The sequence below is a fragment of the Puntigrus tetrazona genome, chromosome 7 (assembly GCF_018831695.1).
Source record: "Puntigrus tetrazona isolate hp1 chromosome 7, ASM1883169v1, whole genome shotgun sequence".
NCBI classification, from domain to species: Eukaryota; Metazoa; Chordata; class Actinopteri; order Cypriniformes; family Cyprinidae; genus Puntigrus; species Puntigrus tetrazona.
In genome coordinates, this window is record NC_056705.1 from 39,239,782 (window position 1) to 39,262,589 (window position 22,808).

A 22,808-nucleotide genomic window follows, 5' to 3' on the forward strand; every position below is an offset into this window, starting at 1 on the left:
TTTATACATATTATTTATTTTAGTACATTTTGTCTTAGGATGCAAGAGTTGTATATTAGATAATGCACATTGTGCGCATATAGCACCGGAGGATATTATATCTAGCGCCGAATAAAGCAGACCTTACTTCCGGTATTCACCGCATGGGGCGCTACAGAGTTTATTAGTCAGTTGTATTTTATTAAAAAGTACATTTTATATACATGTACGCACACCTTAAATGTGATATTGAATAACACGCTAGATTATAATCAATCAATTATAATCAATATACTCACATATGCTTTAGTGTGATAGTAAGCACAACAAAATCTTTAAGACAAGACAAAACATTGCTTTTTCCGAAGGGTTGGCGTCATCTCTTGGGAGCTAAATACGAAAATGCTTTTCTTCCTTCATTCTAGAGGTCACGAATGACACAAACTAGCTTTTCTGCATCAGAAACAGGCAGCAAGTTCCTTAGTTTGGCAATATAATTCCATAAAACATATATTATAATGGATAGAGGAAATTAGTTTCTAAGATGAAAAATGTTTAGGTGAAAACTGTTTTACTTTAGACAAGTCTGAGTTTAAAATGTAACACCCAAAGTTTTGACTGAAGTCACATTATCTCTGTTTTTGGTGCAATAAGTAATATCTTAACCAAATCTTTCGCATTTATAACTCACTTTGCTATCTTAGATAATCTAATAGTATCTAGTCTTGTAGAAAAACAGAGTTGAGTATGATCAGTATAACAATGGACAGTATTCTCTAATAATATTACCAAATAGAAAATAGCAGAGGGCCCAACACAGATCCTTGGGGCACTCAACGCTTTACTGTTATTAATTGAGAGGACTTTACATTAAGTCAGACAGGTAGAGTCTAAACCATGTTGGCCCTGCAACCTGACTGAAATCGTTCATAGATACATTTTTAGCAAGAAGGAGCGTGATTGAGCAGACACAACTTTTTCGGGAGATTCGAAATGGGTCTGTAATTTGCCATATCTCTAGGATCTAGTTGTGGTTTCTTAATAAGAGGCTTAATAACCTCCAGCCTGAATGGCTTTGGGACATGACCTAGAGATAGTGACGAGTTATTAAAATACCGAGAAGCGCTTCTCCTGCTCTCTTTCGGTAATTTAGTGGAAACAGGATATAAGAAACATGTCGTTGGTTTGGATGCAGAGATGAGTTCATTTAGCTCTTGCTGTCCTAAATTACAAGTGCACATTAAATCCAGTTACGTGCGCACAGGGTTATGCAGGCTTTACCTACATTTATGCTTTTCGGAAGAAAATCAACAACATGTCGTTCTGCGATATCTATTACATATTACCACAAGCCTGATGTTATTGCCTGGAGCAAATATCCCATTTTTACTATGCAGATTTTTACGTAAAGATTCGAGAATGAAAAGTGATTTCTCCGAAGCCACTTTAGTATTTCCCATAAAATGTGTTTCGTCAACAGTTCATCGATGCATGCTCATTATATAATTCATCAAAACCTGTACCGGCGTCCCTTGAGAGGATGAATGTACTGAGCTCTTTTACATCTCAGACAGCTCCTGAACATTCAGTCTATGATAATATACTGCAATGAATCAGCTAGCGCAGAAGACAATCATTGCCGTCGACACAGGTAATTACGCAGCCTAGGCATGGCTAACAAGCTACATAATAGCAACCGGATCATTGCTCGCGGCTGGGAATTGACGGCGATGGGAAAAACAAAGTTAACGTTAACAAGACTTTGCACTGCTCTCTGTATAAATCTGAAATACAGGGCATTTTTATTTCTGCTTTCACAGACAATTAAATAACAGGCCAGCTGCATGTGCAATAGGCTCGTCGGGCTTAGGACCGAGTCTGCAGAGACGGATTCAACTGTGAGAAATTCACTTAGTCTGTTACGAATAGGGGAAGCTAGGAAGTGCGTTTACAGAGCATGTTGATGGCTGTGTTAAAAATAATGTTTCGTAAGATAATACCATAATAATTTGGTGCTTTTTGGATTCTGCTGGTCTTAGGCGTCTTAGGTAAATTAATACAGCACATTACGCCCCATTTCTACAGCTGATAAAAATACAGTGTAGGATACAATATTTTGCAATAATATAGTAATTTGGGGGCCACAAGTGTAACAAGTGGGAAAATATCCCCTGATATAAAAAAACCAATATAAACAAAAAATCAGTTTTAGCTCAATGTTGCGATATTAACTAGCATTTTTGGCAAAAATAAAAATTATTTCTGGGTCGAAACGACTGGAGGGTTAATATGCCTCATTTACATTAACACTGCGTCACGTTTGGGGGGTTTGACGCAGGAAGGAGCACTCGAGACGTAAAATAAACTTAAACGGATTTCATCTTTTTAAACGGGCAAAATAAATATATACAAGCAGGCAGAACACAAACCACAAGCGGGTAACCTCGACGATCGGACAAACGTGAACTCAAAACACACAGGACTAAATACACAACGTGATTGACTAAACTAACGAGACACGGCTGAAGACGATTATACAATTAACTAGAACTAAAAAAGCAGGGCACACGAGACAACAACAATAATAATAAAGAGTCCAGAGACGTGGCAGACCGTACTGTAAAATAACTAGGAGTGTGATTATGGTTAACTTGTAAGCTCTGCACGAGTTCTCAGGAGAGCAGCCAATCAATAAAACAAAGTTTGTTCAAAAGCGAATTCTCTCGACCCCGGTTCAGGGCTACGCAGATTAAGCTTTGCAGAAATCCCGTGACTGCAATATTCAGCCTGCGCACGGTTTCAGGACAACATTTCCATATGGTAACGTACCTTCACTGTTTTTGTCGTTGTTGTTTTTTTCATATATAGAGTGTGCAAATATTGACTTGATATTGACTAATCAGCAATGTGACTTTTTTTTTTTTTTTTTTTTGGTTGCGTAGCTAATAATCTAGACTGGACCTGCAAGTAAAGCTGTCAAGATTTAGCTATAAAAGTAGTTAAGCAAAAACATGAATATTTTGTCTGTCCTTTTAACTTTCCCTAGATGGAGTACATATTATAAAAATAATTGCAACTGAATGAAACGCACTAGTTTTAAATGTACATTGAATGTGATTATCTGAATCTTGTGTAAATGAAATGCGGTTAAAGTGTGTACTGACAAGCAGTTATGATAAACTAAAATATAGAGGAGACCAGGGACGGTTGCAGCACTTTTTGTATTTCCTTTAGTTTCTCAGAGACAGTTTTGACAATTTTAATACATCAAACCCACATCTGTCAGATGCCTACCCACATTGCTGTAACACGCGTACATGTGATAATAAATGTACCATTCAAGCTTGAACAGACAAACGTCAGACGTTGCAGGGACAGTTGCATGCATTAAAAATGTAATAAAAAACATTACATAACGTCATATTGCAGTTTCTTTGTTATTTGTGAACATACAAAATGTAAACTGGTTAAACTGTCAGATTTGTAAAATTGGACGTATAAAGACAAAGACTAGTACAAGAACACGTAGCCACGTTTCGGTTGATTATATCTACTAGAAATGTGCACAACAAAATGTTTTTAATAAAAAATCTAATATTGTTTGTGTGTGTAAGGTAGCGTGTGCATGTGTGACAGAGAGAGATAGATGACACTGAAGCCAAGTTTGAAAGTATGTACTTTAAAAAGTAGGGTTGCCTGGAATGGGTTATTAATCCATGAAGCCTATTAGAAGCTTAAAAACACTGGCTTAACTTGTATGTATTAGTTTTACATGCATTACACAAAATAGTTTTTCCTGAAGGAATGGTTAAATTTGGCTGATTTATTTCAGCTTGGTCGAGGGGCAGACTGAGCATGTGCAGTGTGAGCGTCACCACTTCCTTCCTGTTTGGAGAAATAAGAAATAAGTCGTGTTGCAACCGTCCCGAGTCTCCCCTACTTTAATGTATTATCCTTTGAAACTTGTATGTGATGTACTTGTGTAATAGCACATTTATAATGACGGAGTTGCAATTCGGTGCATTTAAAATATCTTAACTTTAAATGTAGTACTGAATAACACCTTTACAGTTATGTGCTCCAATATGTTAACCGTGCATAGCATAACAAAAAATAATTAAAAAATGATTTAAAACACTACAAGCATGCATTCAATATAAAGCACATTTGTTGTTTGCATATATATATATATATTATTTCACACCGTTGTGTGTCAACGCAATTTAATCTAGTTAAGCTCCCTGGAAGAAAGCTTTGAAATGTGCCTAATGCAAAGAAGAGAACCCGCTAGAACCATCTTCTTGAATTGCACCTCCATCAAAAATACTGCACGGTTTTACGGATTTCACTCTCCATCCTAGGCTTTAAACGGCAACATGGGGAAAATCATCCTAAAAGTCCCTCTGATGTTGCTGGCGCTGCACATACAAAGCGGAGAGTTTTCCGACAGCCCCGCTCTTGTGATCGTCGAAGCTCCGAAGCCAGAAGTGGTAGAGTTCAACGGCACAATCTACGCCACTTGTGAAGTCGCTCCGGTCCCTGATTTGCCGGCCAGCCAGCCGCAGATCTCTGGGCAGGTGCTCTTCAAGCAGGTCTTTCCCAACGGGACTCTAGAAGCGAAAATCAACCTCCGTGGTTTGCCCGCTGACGATCGGCAAGTGCGGGCCATCCACATCCACCAGTATGGAGACCTCAGTCAGGGATGCGTCACTGTTGGTCCTCATTACAATCCGCGGGCCGTTGACCACCCCGCTCACCCCGGAGACCTGGGCAACTTTGTTTCCGAGCAAGGAGCTATAAGGAGGTTTCTGAAGCTTCCCGAGGCCAAGCTGTTTGGGGCTCAGTCCGTCCTGGGACGCGCCGTGGTGGTCCACGAGAAGGAGGACGACCTGGGAATGGGGTCAGACGAGGAGAGCAGACGCAGCGGGAATGCTGGGAAGAGAATCGCCGGCTGTGTGATTGGCATCGCTACTCCAAGTCTGTGGAGGAAGACTGAAGGGCTCCCCGGGGAAGAGGAGCTGAAGCAGAAGAAATAAAGCATCGCGTCTCGGACTGCTACTGTTTACATGTAGGAGCTGCGTTTGAAATGGGTCAGCAATTGTTAACCTTAAAGGGATAGTTTAGGCGAAAATGACAATTCTGTCGTCTTTAATTCAAGTTTCTTTCTTTGTAGGACACAAAAGAAGACTTTTTGAAGAATGCTGGTACAAGTCCAGCTTATGAGCATCAATGCCATGGAAGTCCTACTGACCACCAACAAATTACAAGAGAGAAACACGTACAGCTTTGGAACGAGAGGAGGGTCATTTTCGGCTGACCTATCCTGGTAAAGCTTCCCAAGGGGGGTTGTAGGATCATTCTGGCTCCCTGAAGAACGTTTAATAAAAGAATCTTATTTCATCATTGTGTAGAGCGTTAAGATGTTTTGTGTAATGGGAAGGCTCCGGTAGATAAATGTTCTTCACGGAACCACTGACACCAATAAAGTGTTGCATGTGTTTTTCTTTGCCCTGCGTTAAAAATACCTTGTAATTTGCTAGATTTATTGGCGTTACAAACAATATAATGTGACATTTTGCACCCTTTAACCATTTTTGTTCATTAGTTTTTTCACTTTATCAGAATGGTGTTACTTGCTTAAGAACTTGGATCACTTTTTTTTTTTGTGTACAAAAAGAACACATTGGAAACAAGTAAATATTGTCACATGGATTATTTTATCAATGTCTTTTGCTAGGATCATAACAGGATCCTCGCCGTCTATGGGAGGGTCAGATAGCTTAATTTGTGTTTCGCAGATGAACAAAGGTCTTCCAGGTTTGGAAAGACATGAAGTGTAATTAATGACTAATTTTTATGCGTTTTTAAATGAAACCGGTTTGCTATGCCAATATCAGCCACCGTACATTTAAGTAAATGCGCACCGTATCAAAGCTTTAAACAAAAGAAATGGATCAGTAGTTGTGGGGTAAGTAATAATCGCTCTTAAAACTAAGTCTTAAGATGCGGTCTAGACTGCTGTGACAAAAGCCGTCTCTGTTCCCGTTCTGCGAAAGTGTTTTGAGCCGATAATGTAAAAATGGGCCAAACGTCACACTGCATAACCCTTACCGCCTGATCAGTGAGTCGCACAAACGGAGTACAGTGCTCTTTTGTTTAAGCATGTCATTAATGATAATAAAAACTTGTATTATCATATAGTTAACTTCCGTGGTTTCCAAACCGGCTGTAGAGCAAACAGAAGAGACTTGAATGTCTGAAATCCAGAAGGCCACTGAGCGACTCGGTTTCATGATTCGTGCTGAACATCCGCCGACAGACGAGCTGCCTCGATTCCCAAGGCGTAAACAAATCAAACAGAATATAAATAAGGGCATAAAACGCGATGTGCCGCGCGCTTCCTCTTAAGGCCTATTTGGGACAGTGCTCTTAAAGGGAGAAGCTCTGAAATAATTGGATGCGATGAATTACTTTGAGAAGGGAGATGCGATGTCTGCTGCGAGAGGCCGCCACGGGCTAAGCGAGCAGATTTGAATTTAGGATTAGCGCTGCGCTCGAACTAATAATGTTTATGCATAAAGTCTGATTCGGGATTGCTCTAGTGTTTGCCAGATATCGTCGACTAACAAAGAATTATAATATTTTGCTGCGAGTTGATGTATTCAAAGCTGTGAGCCGTACACACTTTCCGATTCCGACACCTTGAATACTGGCAGATATAAACTTAGAAGCAAAACCGTATTCATCTCTTCACTGCTAACAGCTTGTGGTTGCTACTGCGGTGCGTTTCTTAAAGGAACGGCGCGCTTAAAAATGAAGTCTGCTGATGTTCTCACCCTCAGGCCAGCCTAGATGTAGATGTTTGTTTCTCCATCGGATTTGGAGAGGTGTGCCTTCACATCAGCGGTGAATGGGTGCCGTCAGAATGAGAGTCTAAACAGCTGAGAAGAACACCACAATAATCCACGCCACTCCGGTCCTTCAGATAACATCTTGCGGGCGGAAGATCTGCACGGCGGTAAGAAATAAATCCATCGTGAAGATGTTTTTCATCGTCTTTCGCAGCGGAAGAGTCGTCTCGCATGAATCGGAAGACAAGATTAACCACCGTTTAAAAGAGAAAACGAATATGTGGCTGGGTTTTAAAAGACCTTTTCGCTGGAGGAAGTGTTGGACTTTTTTTAAAATTTATTACAGGCAATTTTAGCCAGAAGCAGACGTTTAAAGTAAACAAACCTTCCATAACAAGTGCAACAGGATATTTTCTTATTACGGAGTCCTTAAGGAGTTCATATAAACACGGCAGGCTTATTAACTAACGTTTGCGCAATATTAGCGCCTCTATTATATTAAAAAAATCTCTGTTTCAAGGTTAATTCAATACGTTGCTCGTAATTATTTGCGAAATTTACAAAGTAAGAATTGTTTTACGTACACAAATATCGCTGGAAGGCAAATAAAAGCACTTTGAATGCAAGTAAAGCGTCGGCTTTTAAGGTGTCAAATACGTTTTTTGGAGAATAAAATGTTAAAACTTGGTTGTAATGATGGTGCATTGTCATTCAGTGTAGCATAACATTTACGTAAAAGTTCACACAACATGCTTATTCTGACTTATAGAGATATATAAAAGACAGAGCAAGCGTATTCAATTTTATTGTGTTTTAAATGAGTAAAAAAATCCCAGAACAGTGGCAAATTAAAGAAAATTTATATTTGGGGTGAAAGTAAGTCTCTCTCTCTCTCTCTCTGTATGTCTCTCTCTCTGTCTCTCTCTCTCTCTCTCTCTCTCTCTCTCTCTCTCTCTCTCTCTCTCTCTGTCTCTCTCTCTCTCTCTCTCTCTCTCTCTCTCTCTCTCTCTCTGTCTCTCTCTCTCTCTCTCTCTCTCTGTCTCTCTCTCTGTCTCTCTCTGTCTCTCTGTCTCTCTCTCTCTCTCTCTCTCTCTCTCTCTCTCTCTCTCTCTCTCTCTCTCTCTCTCTCTCTCTCTCTCTCTCTCTCTCTCTCTCTCTCTCTCTCTCTCTCTCTCTCTCTCTCTCTCTCTCTCTCTCTCTCTCTCTCTCTCTCTCTCTCTCTCTCTCTCTCTCTCTCTCTCTCTCTCTCTCTCTCTCTCTCTCTCTCTCTCTGTCTCTCTCTCTCTCTCTCTCTCTCTCTCTCTCTCTCTCTCTCTCTCTCTCTCTCTCTCTCTCTCTCTCTCTCTCTCTCTCTCTCTCTCTCTCTCTCTCTCTCTCTCTCTCTCTCTCTCTTTCTCTGAAGTCACGAGTGCTGCGGCGCGGAGGAGGAGCAGAGCCGAAGCACACCCAAAATAATCTTCCGCGACAGGCGTGCAGTTCCGTTTATGCACCGCTAGAGGGCCTAACCTAACACAACGTCTCTGCATTTTCGATGCAAATAAATGTTATTTCTCCCCCCTAACCTGCCTAACCCCACCCTGCAGAGACCTCCAGCCTCACGAGTCCATCAGCTCTGACTCCATCTGTTTCCCAAAAGCCATTCCTTGCTTCCTAAAGCCGCATCAGCTGCCCTGTGCGTCTGTGTATGAGCGCAATACTGAGGGAGAATACAAGAGAAACAAACTAGTAGTGTACTATATATTAATCAAAGGTGCACTTAAAGACTCTTAACACAGTTAAGAGCAGAAACGGAAATATAAAAAAGTTTTGATGTGTTGACTAACAAACTAAAGACATGTAAAGTTCTTGGTTATAATTGTAACAGTATGTGCTTATTTGATATTACATGCAAACGCATTAATACATATAAATATAAATACAACTGTTTATTTTTCTTGTGCCACAGGTTTTTATTTGTGTGCATTTCAGATTTTTAAATAAATTCCCACATTTGATGTTTTTCTAAGCAAAGCAACTTTAGATGATGGATTTTCTCTATATCCAAAGAACAGTTATTTATTAGTATATATATATATATATATATATATAGATATATATATATATATATTAAACACAAAAAATCAAGGGTTTATTTATTATATGTTTCCCTCTCTCTCTATGCAATCCAAAAAGTGTGTTTTCTTTCCAGCTACATTGCATCTGACCAATGAACTGTTTATTTTCTCATCACAAACACATTATCATTAGATATCTGACAAGGCAAACTACTACTACTAGCAAGAAGGTCATTCATTTGGCTGCATTGTACACATAAATTGCAAAGACCTTTCTTTCCCCCTCCTTTAACAGAAGAGGGTGGCTTTTCTCAACAGGAATCATTCTGAGGAATACTACTAGCAAGAAGGTCATTCATTTAGCTGCATTGTACACATAAATTGCAAAGACCTTTCTTTCCCCCTCCTTTAACAGAAGAGGGTGGCTTTTCTCAACAGGAATCTTCAGGAATACCTTCAGAGCGAGCTCTCTTCAGTCCCCCCCGAGGCAGGCGGGTTTGTCAGGAGCGACCGAAGCTATCTGTGCTACCTGGCCCTCCTCCGTTTCCGGAGCGCACCGTGTTTCTTTGCCCAGGATTCTCGGTCACCTCGGCCGTGACCCGCTCGGCGTCGGGGTGGCAGGTGCGTCCTCCTCGTCTGGAGCGGCCCACATGTCACCGCCAGCTGCGTCCTGTTCCCACGGCGACGGCCCCGCTCCTCCCGTCCCGTCGCCTGAACCAATCAGGGAACAGAAGATGAATGTCGGCGGTGTCGGTGCCAAGCTAATGTGTGACTCACCACCGCCGTGAAGCGATTATTAAATTTTAAAACGTAACTCATATAACATTATTACTCCAGCCTTGATAACACAATTTTTTTTTTTTTTTTTTTTTTTAATTCTGTGAATTTTTTTAAACGACTTTTGATCAATTTAATGCACATTTGCTGAAAATATTTATTAATAAAAAGACCATTGGCGTCCACCGAAGGTCTTCGGCCTTGTCCCTCACCGACAGAGCTTTCTCCATTATCTCTCAATCTTTTTTGATGAAGATATGCGCTCTATACAATGAGATATTCGAAGCCTAATTTGACGAATTTCGCGAAATTTGTAAGACTTTTTAAGTCTTTTTGCACGCTCTTTCACAGACAGAAGAGCCTCCGACCATCTTTACTCCCGAAAAACCTCTCTTTTATAACTAATCTATGCCAATTAACTTCTTAATCAGTTGCTAGATGTTCTCCCAGCTTCAAAATTAGCAATTTTTTTGACACCTGCGCTAAGCATCAAATTTGACACGAGCACTTAGTGGCCAAACGTGTCAAATTTCTCGGCTTAAACGTATATTATTGCTAATAAAATATCGGCTCGGTGATTTGAAAGTCGTTCGGTTTCATTTTATTCGGATTTAAAAATTCGGGCCGTAATTAAACGCATACTTACGCGTGCACCCGGAAGATTAAAAGTTTAAATATCACACAAGCGAATGAAACGCCGGCGACAGAGGCACCGGGAGAGGAGCGTGACGCCCGTCGGTTTTAAGTTCTGCTCCCGTCTGCTTCACCGCTATTCTGCCGGATTGCTGACCCATATTGGAGAGCATTCAGCCGAAAGGTTAAACGCCGCATGCGCTTTATTTGTGGGATGCCGGGAACACAAAATGCAGCTTTACGCGGCAGCATCCATATTTATGGGGCAGCGCCGACCGCGAAACGCACCCCAAAAGTTGGTGAATGTCAGCAAACGGGAGCCGGCTAACATTTGCCAAATGCCATGGCATTTGAGAGGGATTGGACGGTCAGCCGGTCCGACCAATGAGAGCGAGCGTGAGGGAGGAGGGACAGGAGGGGTGGGCCGCTCTGAGAATTAGCTCATTACGGCTCCACGGCCTCCTGGCGGGACGATTAGCAAATGGCAGATTTGGTTACACACGATTACACCGGCTCACCTGCAGCGGGCCGTGGGTCAGCGCCGTCCCGTGGACCGTCGGTGGAGGACGGGGGAGCGGCGCTCAGGGCGATGGCGTCTGCGCTTCCTGTCGAACATCACGGAGACCAGACTTCAACATTCACAGAGACACAGGGCTGTTAGCAAACACACAATCAAGCTCTTTCATTTGACCAGTTGCACAGTTAAAGTGCTCAAAGATATTTTTTTTAATAAAAAGAAAATGTTTTTTGAAATGAAGTTTAAAATTTAAAAGTAAATATATGACATATATTCATTTGTTTTGTGTGTATGTATACATATATATATATATATATATATAAAAACATATTTTGTTTTATATATATATATATATATATATATTTGTATTTATATATATATATATATATATATAGAAATAAAATATATTATGTAATTTTTGTTTTGTGTGAAAATATATATATATATATATATATATATATATATATATATATATATATATATATATATATATATAAACTTTTTTTTGTATGCAATTAATCGCAATTTATCCTTTGGTGGCACTAAATTAAATTCAAATCACATCAAATTATGAAGTTTTTAGAACTTTATAACTATTGACTTATATTTAAATAAAAACCTGATTAAATGTAAATGTTAAACAAATTCCAATACATTTTTAAAATTCCATAAATACATTTTACATTTAAAGTGAACTCGATCGAAAGCATAATATGGCCGTTTTAAATCATTTCACATGAATAAATATTATATTTTATACGTTAAATCACATACATTTTTTAATTTCTCATTTAAATTACATTGATATTAAAATTACATATAAATATAAATATATTTCAAAATGTTAATTTCTAATTCTATTTCTAAAAGTCAAAATATGCGATTGTGTGAAATGTAAATCAAATGTATTTAATATTAAGGAAATTCGATTACAGTAACTCATTACTCATGCAAATATGTTTATTAACACTTATGCGAAATAATAATTATAAGTTGCAAATGCAACAAAATATCTAAGAGTTTTAGCTAAGTGGCTAGCTTAAGACTCAAACCTTTCCATATTATTTGCATAATTCAATCGGCCTATATTCATACGTAATAGTTCTGCATAAATGCACTATTTGCGGCATCTCACGGTAAAAGGCCTGTGAAAACACCTTCCTCGGACGCCACTGCACGCGGCGAGAGGAAACAATAACCCCGGAGGGCTTCGGTGTGAATCCAACATCGGACTCGAGCGCAAAGACGTGGGTTTTCCAGCGGATCAGACACACGCTCATCTGTCTTCATTAGCTCTGGCTGCATGCATCGCGGGTTAATGCCATATGTTTCCCACAGCGGACTGAGCCAGCGCCGTCTGATCCGCTTTCTAGTGCTATGACACACGACACACAGGAGAAGGACCAGAACTACAGCAGGACTAGGTACGAGAGATAAACGTAGCGTCCACAAAAAGCCTTTAAAGCCTACTGCGTCGCTGATAAACATGATCAAACTTTGATGAAAAACACAATCTACTGCGTGTTCATGTGGACTTCTATCAAGTAAAAGGCCTGTTGGTATAATTGTGCAAATCATGTAGAAAATAGAATATCATCAGGCTTTGTTCATCGGCGCATTATGTGTTTTGATCATTGTTAATACGATCTAATTTATTTCATTTTTACACTGTATGAGCGATACAAAAAAAAAAGTTGACAAGTAAAGCACTGACGGCATGACAGTAAAAAATCTAAATAACTTAATAAAAATAAAAATGCATCTTTTTTTTATATTTTTTGCTTTCATGGCATAGGACACATTGATTATACACGCAAAATATACACAGATACGAAAAAAAACACGAAATGACAATTGGTCAAAATATTTATATTCATTTTTAGACAACGCAGGATCAATGTTTTAACTTTAAAAAAAATTAAGAAATCTAAATTTGGTGGAATAACCCCGTTTTGTTTTGTTTTTCTAATCGAAACACAAGGAAACATTATTTTGACCATTTTTCTAAAGAAAAAAGTTTTTCACTCATATTTAATACGCCAGGCTTTACAGGGTTGAAAATAAATATCAGAATAAATTATCAAAACAAACTGCATCCAAATAAACAGTTTAATTAATTTTTTATGGCTCCTGAAAAGTCCTTGAAGTTCGGCACAATTTCTTAATATAGGCCTATCTTTGTGCTCCGCAAAAAAGTCGTATACGTTTCAAACGACACGATCGCAGACTCCGGGGAACGGAGACGTCTGGTCGCCCAGGCCACACAAGTCTGACTTCTGGCAAACTTCAAACAAGAAACGATCTCCCTCGCTCGTGGTTTTGTCGTCGCGGTGACAGTTAAAGAGAGACGCGAGGGGAAACGGGTTTAAGTCGAGACGGGCTGCTCTGACGGGAAACAAGGAAACAAGCAGTGTCTAAAAACATGTTTTTAGACACTGATTGCAATTAAATTAAAATGTATTATATGTTAACTTATTATATCTCTTTGCTTTTTGACCCACTTAGGAACATTTATGTAATTACTTGGATTGCTTGTGCAATATCAAGAATTAAAAATAAAATGCATTTTTAGTGGAAACTAGCATACGTATTTAAGTATATTTGTTAAATGAAATACGCTTAAAATACACATAACGCACATATACACACATTGGTCAACACATAAAAATAAGAGCACTATGAAACACAATAAAGGATTATTAAAACATCTTTTATAAAACTTTCAACTAGATATAATTAAAAAAGTAGCCCCAGGCTAAAATTTTGAGCTTAATATTGCACTGGTTGATCTTTAAATATATTAATGCCTTTCTTTGTCTTAAGATGCACACATCTTTTTTTTTTAAGGCATGTTTATAAAAATGACTCAAATCTCCTAATTGAACTATGGTCTAATACTGGTTTAGACTAAGCCCCGTCTGTGAAACCATGCCAAGTGTCTCTCTTTAAGTCACTTTTCATTTCATTAATATCGCTTCATCTGCAAGTGCAATTTTTAAAATAAGCCGTCAAGAACTTAAGCGCAGAATAAGTGCATGTTCAATACAATCAAACACGTTTTCGTCATGTAGGCCAGTATGCCCTATACTGACCCCTGCTGGCACGGAGGAAACTTCAAGCTAAACCGTTAATCGTTGATGCACTGCTACGCTATTTATTTCCTTTGTCACACTTTGTAACACAAAGCAAGTATAATTTCGGTAGTCTTCCTCTCATACAAGTGCACAAACATGTTTACTCCGAGCAAACTTTTAAATGAGGAGCAATTAGCGAGCGCACCTTTAACCGATTAAAGGTTAAAGGTGCCACGGCGCCGCCGTTCGATCACGTTCACAGACCGAGCTCTGCTCCTCTCTCTCTCATCCACAAAGTTTCCTAATAATACCACCTTCCCTAAATGTGTTTGTAATGTGGGCAATCAGTTTCAGTAATGGACGCTTGTCAGTTTTATGGTGGCAGAACGACGGTCTCGTGACACGTGAGCGTCTGATGTGTGCTTCGGTCGAAGTGCTTTACTACCCTCGTGTGGATGGAGACTGTAAGCACTTCTCTTGAAGTCTATTTTAGAAAATGAAGCCTATGTGGGCGCCTTCATAAATGTCCCGTATTAGCAATCCCTCTCAAACTAAACTAAAATCTACATTAGTGGTGCTTTTGAAAGAGAGACAGAGAGAGAGAGAGAGAGAGAGACAGAGAGAGACAGAGAGAGAGACAGAGAGAGAGAGAGAGAGAGAGAGAGAGAGAGAGAGAGAGAGAGACAGAGAGAGAGAGAGAGAGAGAGAGAGAGAGAGAGAGAGAGAGAGATGAGAGAGAGAGACAGAGAGAGAGAGAGAGAGAGAGAGAGAGAGAGACAGAGAGAGAGAGAGAGAGAGAGAGAGAGAGACAGAGACAGAGAGAGAGAGAGAGAGAGAGAGAGAGAGAGACAGAGAGAGAGAGAGAGAGAGAGAGAGACAGAGAGAGAGAGACAGAGAGAGAGAGAGAGAGAGAGACAGAGAGACAGAGACAGAGAGAGAGAGAGAGAGAGAGAGAGAGAGAGAGAGAGAGAGAGAGAGAGAGAGACAGAGAGAGAGAGAGAAGAGAGAGAGAGAGAGAGACAGAGAGAGAGAGACAGAGAGAGAGAGAGACAGAGAGAGAGAGAGAGAGACAGAGAGAGAGAGAGAGAGACTAGACAGAGAGAGAGACAGAGACAGAGAGAGAGACAGAGAGAGAAGAGAGAGAGAGAGAGAGAGAGAGAGAGAGAGAGAGAGAGACAGAGACAGAGAGAGAGAGAGAGAGAGAGAGAGAGAGAGAGAGAGAGAGAGAGAGAGAGAGAGAGAGAGAGAGAGAGAGAGAGAGAGAGAGAGAGACAGAGAGAGAGAGAGAGAGAGAGAGAGAGAGAGAGAGAGAGAGAGAGAGACAGAGAGAGAGAGAGAGAGAGACAGAGAGAGAGAGACAGAGAGAAAGAGAGAGAAAGAGAGAGAGAGAGAGAGAGACAGAGAGAGTTAACATCGATCTCGTCAAGAGAAAAGCTGAAAGTCCATAATCCGTAACTGCAGTCTCTCAAAAGTTCACCAACGTATTTAGATAACGCTTTATCTTGCGTTTCGTCTATGCATATTTCTCTTCTGATCCAGACGAGACCGATATGGATTACGGACTGGTATTTCAGCAAGAAGCCACAGTTTAAAACGTCTTAATGATTAACGTGTTGTTTACATAAAAGCAGCTTCTTAGCTTTCACAAGATTTAGTGAAGAACTGGAGACGTGTGGATCATTGTGATTCTGACGGCACCCATTCACTGAAGACGATCCGCCGTTGAGCAAGCGATCGAGTGCTAGGTTTCTCCAAAACGGTTCGGATGAAGGAACATCGCGTAGTAAACATTCAGCACGTTTTCTATTTTGGGTTAACCGTTCCTTTATCAATTTATCAATCGTCACAACGGGTTTAAACACAGGAGTCCTGACAGTTCTCGATACGGATCAGAAAGCTAGCGTCTCTGGCACATGACTGACGGTTTCTGGCTGCTTCTCGACGCAGAGGAGTAGCTGACAAGTGATTTCACAAATCTCTGTCAGTCGTCCCATATTCTTTTGGAAGGATGCTGGCGTTTGCCACAGACATTGACGAATGCAGCATGAATGCATTTATTTATAGCACATTAACGTCCCATCTGAATACCTGCTAATGAACAAAAAGAAGCGTGTCTCCAAAGCTACGAGTATTGCTTGTGAATAATGAACTATATATATATATATATAAAATAGTAATAATGAAATACCTGATGGTTTCCGAACGTTCTTAATCAGTTCATAAAGTAGTCATCAAAAAAGCTGATATCTGTGAACCATGTGCAGATTTCTTCAGTTTCTTCACTACAGCTAAACGCATTGCAAAAAATATCTAAATATAATCAATAATAAAAATAATAATTGCTTTGTACTTGTTACGAATACAATAGCCTAAAAAAATACATACCTAAATGTGGTTTTCGGACACTTAATTATGTGATTTTAAGTGATTTTTTATTAATATTTTATTAAGTATAACTTAAGCGCATTTTTAAATGTACTTATTTCTACTGTGTTTAAAATATGGTTACTATCGAATGTTCTAACAAGCATTTAGGATCAATTAAAAGATATCATTTCTATCGAAACCTTTATCTCATATTTTTGCACGTATTTGAAATTGCACATCTGTAAATTAATTAAAAATATGAATTCTTATATGTAATATTGAATGAAACTTCTGTGCTACCTACAAAAATGTCCCCTCAATCCAAAAAGGTACTAGGTAGCAGAGAACATCAATACATTCGATTCAAGGCTGCGGTTTTATTACACTGTAACATAATCAGATATTCGATACGTATATGCGTAAATATAACAATTACCACCAGCCAAAAATAAAAAAAATAAATGGAAAGCACAAAAATCATAATTGACATGCAAGAAACACTCACCCGGGAGACTCCAGAGTCCAGATATTTCCAGAGTCTTCAGTTTCCTCTCCAAATCAGCAACTCGGTTTCCCAGAATTCTTTAAGGCACAATACATAATGCATAATGCAAAAGACATCTTTCTCTCACAACCTTGTGTACGAAACCTGCAGGCGTCGAGATATTTGAAAGCCGGTATTTCATTTATTTATTATAAGTTGCGAAAGAAGCACATTATTAGCACAAGAAAATACTATTTCAGTTGTTCCACGTTACGTGCCGTTTGTTTGTGATTCGCCGTGAAATCTGCTCGCAATCGCGGTGAAAATTGTTACGCGCAAACCTGTTGGTCTGTCTTTGGTGCTGAACGATTATGTTCTTCTCATGAATGTTCTCCAGCAGGGCCGTGGCTAAAGACTTCAGGTCTGCGATAGACTGAGGTGTGGCCGGTAAACTGCACCCGTCGTCTTCTGACAGCAAACCCTGCACTGCGATCGGCAGGAACAGAGGAGTGAAGATCTCTTTAAGATACTACCAAGAAAGCAATCAAACGACCCGAGCACCTTGTTTAGGAGAAAGGACTCCAGAAAGAGCACTCCTGTTAGGCTTGCCGCCGATCTCAGGGTTTCTTCTGCGATCCAGAGCCGTCTTTAAGAAAGCCAGGAAGACAACGATAACGCAAATAATATTACAATACAATATTAAAACTGGGTAACAGGCTCAATCCTGATTAAGATTATATAAAAAAAGCCTTACCTTATATTTATGTATGTTACTCTTCAACAGACTGACCTCCTCTTGAACTTGTTTGAATCTCTCTTGCAAGTACCTGCGATACAACAAAGTTGCATAAAAACTTAACATTTTGTATGATCAGCATATTTTGTGTTTGAATCAATTAGCAATCAAACAAAATTCCCCAAAAACTAAACTAGCTTCAGTTGTGTTAGATGGTTTTTGTACGGTGCTTTCGGGTCACCAGCTAGTCAAGGCTGGCTAAAATGAAGTAAGTAGACCTGGTAGTCCACAGTGAACCAACAATAGACCGGCTACCGTGTTTTAAAAACCAGCATTTAAATACAACCGTTTTTTCCCGTGGTTGTTTACTAGGGGTCTAGACCCACTAGACGGCATCAGAAAAAATTAAATTATTATTAAATTATTTTAAATTTAAAATAAAATAAAAATGAACAAATAAAGACTTAAAATGTAATATATATATTTTTATATTTTAATATTTATTTTAATTCATCACCTCATTGTTTTTAACGAAGAAGAACAGGGTTTTTTTTTAATCAGCCTATGGATAATCCTAGTTTCTGTAGACTAAAATAAATGTTCTGAAAACAATACTTAGGAAACCTAGCCTACGAATAATGTCCTCGAGAACCACGATATGAAAAGTAATGAAGATCTGCATCAACACTCCCTGACTTGTTCTCCATGCAGAGCACGTCCACGTCGATAATGCGTTTCTCCTGGCCGCCCAAGATGTGGTTCAGCTCGAGGTTGAGACGCTCGGCCTTCTCCTTAAACACGTTCCTCTCTGCCTTTATATCCTGCAGTTCATCACTCAGCGTCTTCAGACTGTGTTCAAGTTCTTCTCTCTTTAAAAAAAAGAAACGGTATTCTTACACAGTGCTGTGCTCGAATTTCTATCATTATAGTGAAAATGTAATTAGGACACAAGAAAGACCACGAAGAATGTGTTAGTATTATTTACTAGAACTGGAGAAGTGCAAAAAAATTATTTTTTAAATCCTAAAGATATAAAAACACACATGTAGTGCCGCTTTCTCCAACTGCCTGACCAGATCCTCGCGCTCGTGAGCAGGGAAATGTCTGGCCCCGACTTCATCGTCCCCGAGCCTCTGTTTGGTGATGGTCATTCTTAACAGCTAGATAGGAAACGAGACAACTGGGATCATTAGAAACGTTTCCGTATTTCCATCCGTGTATGTTCAAGCACGTTTGGGAGGAAAAAAACAAACAAAACTGGATAAAAATTCCAAGATGTGTGTAAAATTGTCAAATGTGGCCAAAATGGCACCTCTTATTGCCAGAACCGGTAGAAACGAGTTTTACCGCTTTAATTTACAGTTAATTACTGTAATTTCGTGACTGATATAAAACTGACATGACTGAAAAAATTTTTAAGATACCAACCTACTGAAATCTGTTTTGTAATACACTGATAACCTCCAAATTTAGGTGGTGATGACAATCACATGATGAACCAAAGCCCAACACAAGCAGCTTTTAAATATTAACATATATGTAGAAGGTGGACAATGTTTATTACACAAATACTAAACACTACTATGATAACATGACTCTTAAATAATGCAATAAACATTCATCTAACAACTTTAAAAGTAACATAAAACCTTAATGTGCAAAACCGCTAAGAAAGAGCTAAGAAGAAATGGTTATTTCAACAAAAACGGTTTACGGTTATTCGCTGCAAATTATCCATTCTTTTTCCACAAAAACGGTAAACTACCGTAAAATTAAAAAATACAGTTTTTTAGTGTATATACGCTGCAAAAAATGTTTAGTAAAATCTACGGTAAAAAAAACGGCAGCTGTGGTTGCCGGAATAAAATACCATAACAACATTTTCAACTTTAACGGTTTTAAGTTAAATTTACAGGTAAATACTGTAATTTCTGATAATAAACTACGATAACTCATTATGTTAATATAACAACCTGTTAAAGTAGTGAAATCTATTTCGTTTACCCTGTTTTTCCTGTACATTTTCCAGGAATTCACCATTAACCATTTAACAGGTTTTTACCGTAGCATTTTCACAGTTTTTACCGTATTTTTTTTTTACCGTGATTTTTTTACAGTGTAGTCGGGTGACTTGTGTTTTTTTTTACAGTCAAATTCAGTTTTAACGGGGTAAAACACACCAAACACATCCGAATGCGAACACAGCATAACGGTGTTTGTTCAATCATTTATCACGTGGAAAAATGTCACAGGCTTTCCTCTCTTGCTGCAACTATTTAGTATTTCATTGCTGATACTTTGTGCCATTTTCACATAAAGGTGAAATTCTGCGCTACTGAACACATGAGAGCGGAAGCGGAGCTTTATTTGCATGTTTTATACGAAATCCCAGTTTGATTCAGAGGGTTTAGTTAACCACTTTGGTAGGAAGCATGGCTTTTATTATATTCGTTTACCTTATTGTCTCCCTGTGTCTCAGTGAGTCTCTGAGTCAGTTCCTTTACTTCTTCAGCAAGCTGCTTATTTCTCTCCCTCGAATCCATCAACAACTGAGCCAGACTGACCTGAAAGAGAGAGAGAGAGTCATAAAAACAGAGAAGGAGAAAGTGACGACCTGCGAGAACTGGTGAAATATCACAATCATCGACTGACCTGATTACGTTTTTCCGGTGGAAGTGAAGAGTCGCCGTCCTGAAATTCATTGCAAAACATACCGATGAACTACGAAGCCAAGAAACCTTTAAACGTGACTATTAATGGACAGTAAACACACAATCAGCTCCCTGTATTTCTTCTTCAGGCTCTGGTGCGTCTCTCGCAGCTGGTTGGCCATCAGCTTGTACTGGTCTCTCTCCTGCTGACAGCTGTCCAGCTCTTTGGACAGGATGAGGAGGGCGTCCTTCTTGCTTTCCAGCTTACGTTTGCATATCAAGAACTAAAGGAATGAGTCACAAAAGTAAACCAAAAAAAATGTAACGATAGCAAAAACAAACAATTATTATTAAGCTTTATTTACATTTAAGAAAGTGTTAGGGTAACATTCTGAAATTACAGATATATATAACTATATAAATACTTATATAACATAAATGTAAGGAAGATAACAAGTCAACAGTGTGGATCCGACTTTTACATTAACTGTCAGTAGGCCATTTAAAGAGTGTACTGTGTGAGTGGTATGATATTTTGGAACCAGAACCAAGATGATAAAAAAAAATTCTAAACTTCTCTGAACACCTTAGTTTTTGACTTTTTAATTTATTATAAGGGATATAATATAACGCTTTAATGATAACACACAAAGTATTAAAAGCAGCAGCATTATTTCCTGTTTAAAACGAACAGAGCGACATCAATAAAGAGGGCCAAAACATTTTAAAGCTTTTAAAAATATATTTTCACAAATACACTTGTAGGAAACATGTTTACGTAAATATTTAGATTTATTCTAAATATATTTATGCTAATATATTTAGAAAAAATATTGTATCAAATATATTTTGAACGTCGTATATTTTTAAAAATGACAAAAATATGTTTTATTATTATTTTTGACCGTATGTGGCCCAAAAAAACACATTAATTAAACAGCAAAACAACATTAATTTCATTTAATATTTTGGTTTTCATAACTATTTATGTTCGCCTTCTTTCAGAATTTTTTTTTTTCAGAACAAAATCAAAATTTTACTTAAAAGATGGCTCAAAACAAACATAAAAATGAGCTAACGCAACTAAAACTCAATATGTTTCACCTTTTTATTCAATCTCTCAACAACTGTTTAACCCTTTCGTCCTATAAAAAAAACATAGTCTATCTATACGGGGCACTTTTTTAACCCTTTCAAACATATCTAAATTCAGACAGCTGATAATAAAAGCAATACTTCAAACAGCGCTAAAAGCACATCTGTTTTACACGAGTAATGTAATAAAGTTGTGTATGTCGTTGATCGATTCAGTGCCATATGGAAACAGCCGTCATCATCATCGTCACTGTCGTGTTTTCTTAAAGCAGCACTTACCTCGTTCACCAAACCCTGCCAGTCACTTTCACTTCGTTTGGACGAGCTCATTTCTGATATCACGTTTGCGAAGCCAAAGCCTCGGCGAGCTTTTCCTGAGACCGAGAGCAGAAAGTTCGCCTTCCTCTCAGCACTGTTTGCTCTGGGTCAGCTGGTGCACGAGATCCGGGTTTGCGCGCGTCGACGAGAAACGCAGCAGCATGTGCATGCAAAACCTTTTTATTTTATACTCTACAGCGGCATTGTTCACACGCAGACAGTAGACGGCGAACGCAAGTTATGGTAAAAATATGAATGCGACGTTCAGTGAAAATTAAAATATGTTCGTCGCTTTAAATGTTTTATACAGATCATATCCGTAACAACCCAAACCCTGTTATAAGTGCGTTCAAATGATTTTGGTTTCATCCTACAATCTTACAATACTTGTAAGATTTATTTAACAGTCAACCTTTTATCACAAATAATTGTAATATTGTTAGTGTTGTTGTTTGATAGTAATTTTAATGACCAGGAGCCTGTTCTATAAAACATGTTTACCAAATAAACCAGGCTTTTTGAGTTTGCCTGACTTATTGTCAGTTGATTTGGTTCAAAATAAGTCAGACTAACTCAAATAAGCCTGGCTTATTTTGGTAAACTTGTTTCATGAAACTGGCCCCAGGTATGTAATTCATTAGAAAACTATTAATTATACATGAAATATTCCAATCACCTATTTCAATGCACTACTGTTATGCAATTATAATATTTTAAACTGAACGTGTATACTTTTGTTTTAGTTCAACAGTTTTTTGTAACTGACAAAAAAAATGCATAAAAGATTTGTGTAGCCTTTGCTCAGTCACTGCTGAAGTTATTGGTGCCAGCAAATGTTTTTCTCAGAGATTTGCATTCAGGATGCTGAGGTGATATCCTCTAGAAGAGACACGGAAACAAAGCAAGGTCAGGCTGGGATTATTATTAAAATGGCATCCCCCAAGAATCTTGCCATATAAACAGCATGTGTGTTTATTTTATGCGAAAAGAAGATTTTGAACCGATCCTACTTTAAATTAAATGTAGCAAATTAGACAATTAGGGGAAATGTATATGAATAATTACAATTAATTATGATTAAGTGCAATTATTTCTATCAGCTGGCAGTAGTAACTGTAGAAGAAATACATTGCCATCAACAAATCTGTTCGTTTGCCGAACATTCATTGTAAATTCATATAAACTCAAAGAAAGGATATTTTCATGGCCACAGAAAATACTTTCTTACAGTATCAAAGACATCAAAGCATGTAACAAGGATCTAAATTGTAA

The 22,808-nt window shown here is 38.5% G+C and overlaps 2 protein-coding genes across 3 annotated transcripts; one reads left to right on the plus strand and one right to left on the minus strand.

Moving 5' to 3' along the window:
- Nucleotides 1–2,476: 2,476 nt before the first annotated feature.
- Nucleotides 2,477–5,628, plus strand: sod3a (superoxide dismutase 3, extracellular a). Of its 2 annotated transcripts, none has more exons than XM_043243514.1 (3): nucleotides 2,477–2,799; nucleotides 4,341–5,047; nucleotides 5,153–5,628. In XM_043243514.1, the coding sequence occupies exons 1-2, from the start codon at nucleotides 2,797–2,799 to the stop codon at nucleotides 5,013–5,015; spliced, it is 678 nt and encodes a 225-aa protein (XP_043099449.1). In that variant the 5' UTR covers nucleotides 2,477–2,796; the 3' UTR covers nucleotides 5,016–5,047; nucleotides 5,153–5,628. The 2 variants fall into 2 exon arrangements, 1 of the variants encoding a protein (XP_043099449.1); XR_006251281.1 differs by having other exon boundaries at nucleotides 2,479–2,799; nucleotides 4,341–5,069; nucleotides 5,153–5,626.
- A 3,630-nt stretch (nucleotides 5,629–9,258) lies between these two features.
- ccdc149a (coiled-coil domain containing 149a) lies at nucleotides 9,259–21,698 on the minus strand. The gene is made up of 12 exons (XM_043243388.1): nucleotides 21,498–21,698; nucleotides 20,246–20,407; nucleotides 20,125–20,163; nucleotides 19,929–20,036; nucleotides 18,516–18,632; nucleotides 18,169–18,341; nucleotides 17,491–17,563; nucleotides 17,298–17,382; nucleotides 17,078–17,222; nucleotides 16,758–16,834; nucleotides 10,813–10,899; nucleotides 9,259–9,595 (listed from the first exon to the last, which is right to left on the minus strand). The coding sequence occupies exons 1-12, from the start codon at nucleotides 21,546–21,548 to the stop codon at nucleotides 9,468–9,470; spliced, it is 1,245 nt and encodes a 414-aa protein (XP_043099323.1). The 5' UTR covers nucleotides 21,549–21,698; the 3' UTR covers nucleotides 9,259–9,467.
- Between the last annotated feature and the right edge of the window lie 1,110 nt (nucleotides 21,699–22,808).

What these genes read in the sequence shown, in the direction of transcription:
- ccdc149a (XM_043243388.1), bottom strand. Translation starts at nt 21,548, where the DNA reads ATGAGCTCGTCCAAACGAAGTGAAAGTGACTGGCAGGGTTTGGTGAAC. An exon ending in GTGCTCTGCATGGAGAACAA is followed by an intron (nt 17,564 to 18,168) that starts GTCAGGGAGTGT and finishes GTTGTATCGCAG; the next exon opens with GTACTTGCAAGAGAGATTCA. An exon ending in AGTCCTTTCTCCTAAACAAG is followed by an intron (nt 17,223 to 17,297) that starts GTGCTCGGGTCG and finishes TGCCGATCGCAG; the next exon opens with TGCAGGGTTTGCTGTCAGAA.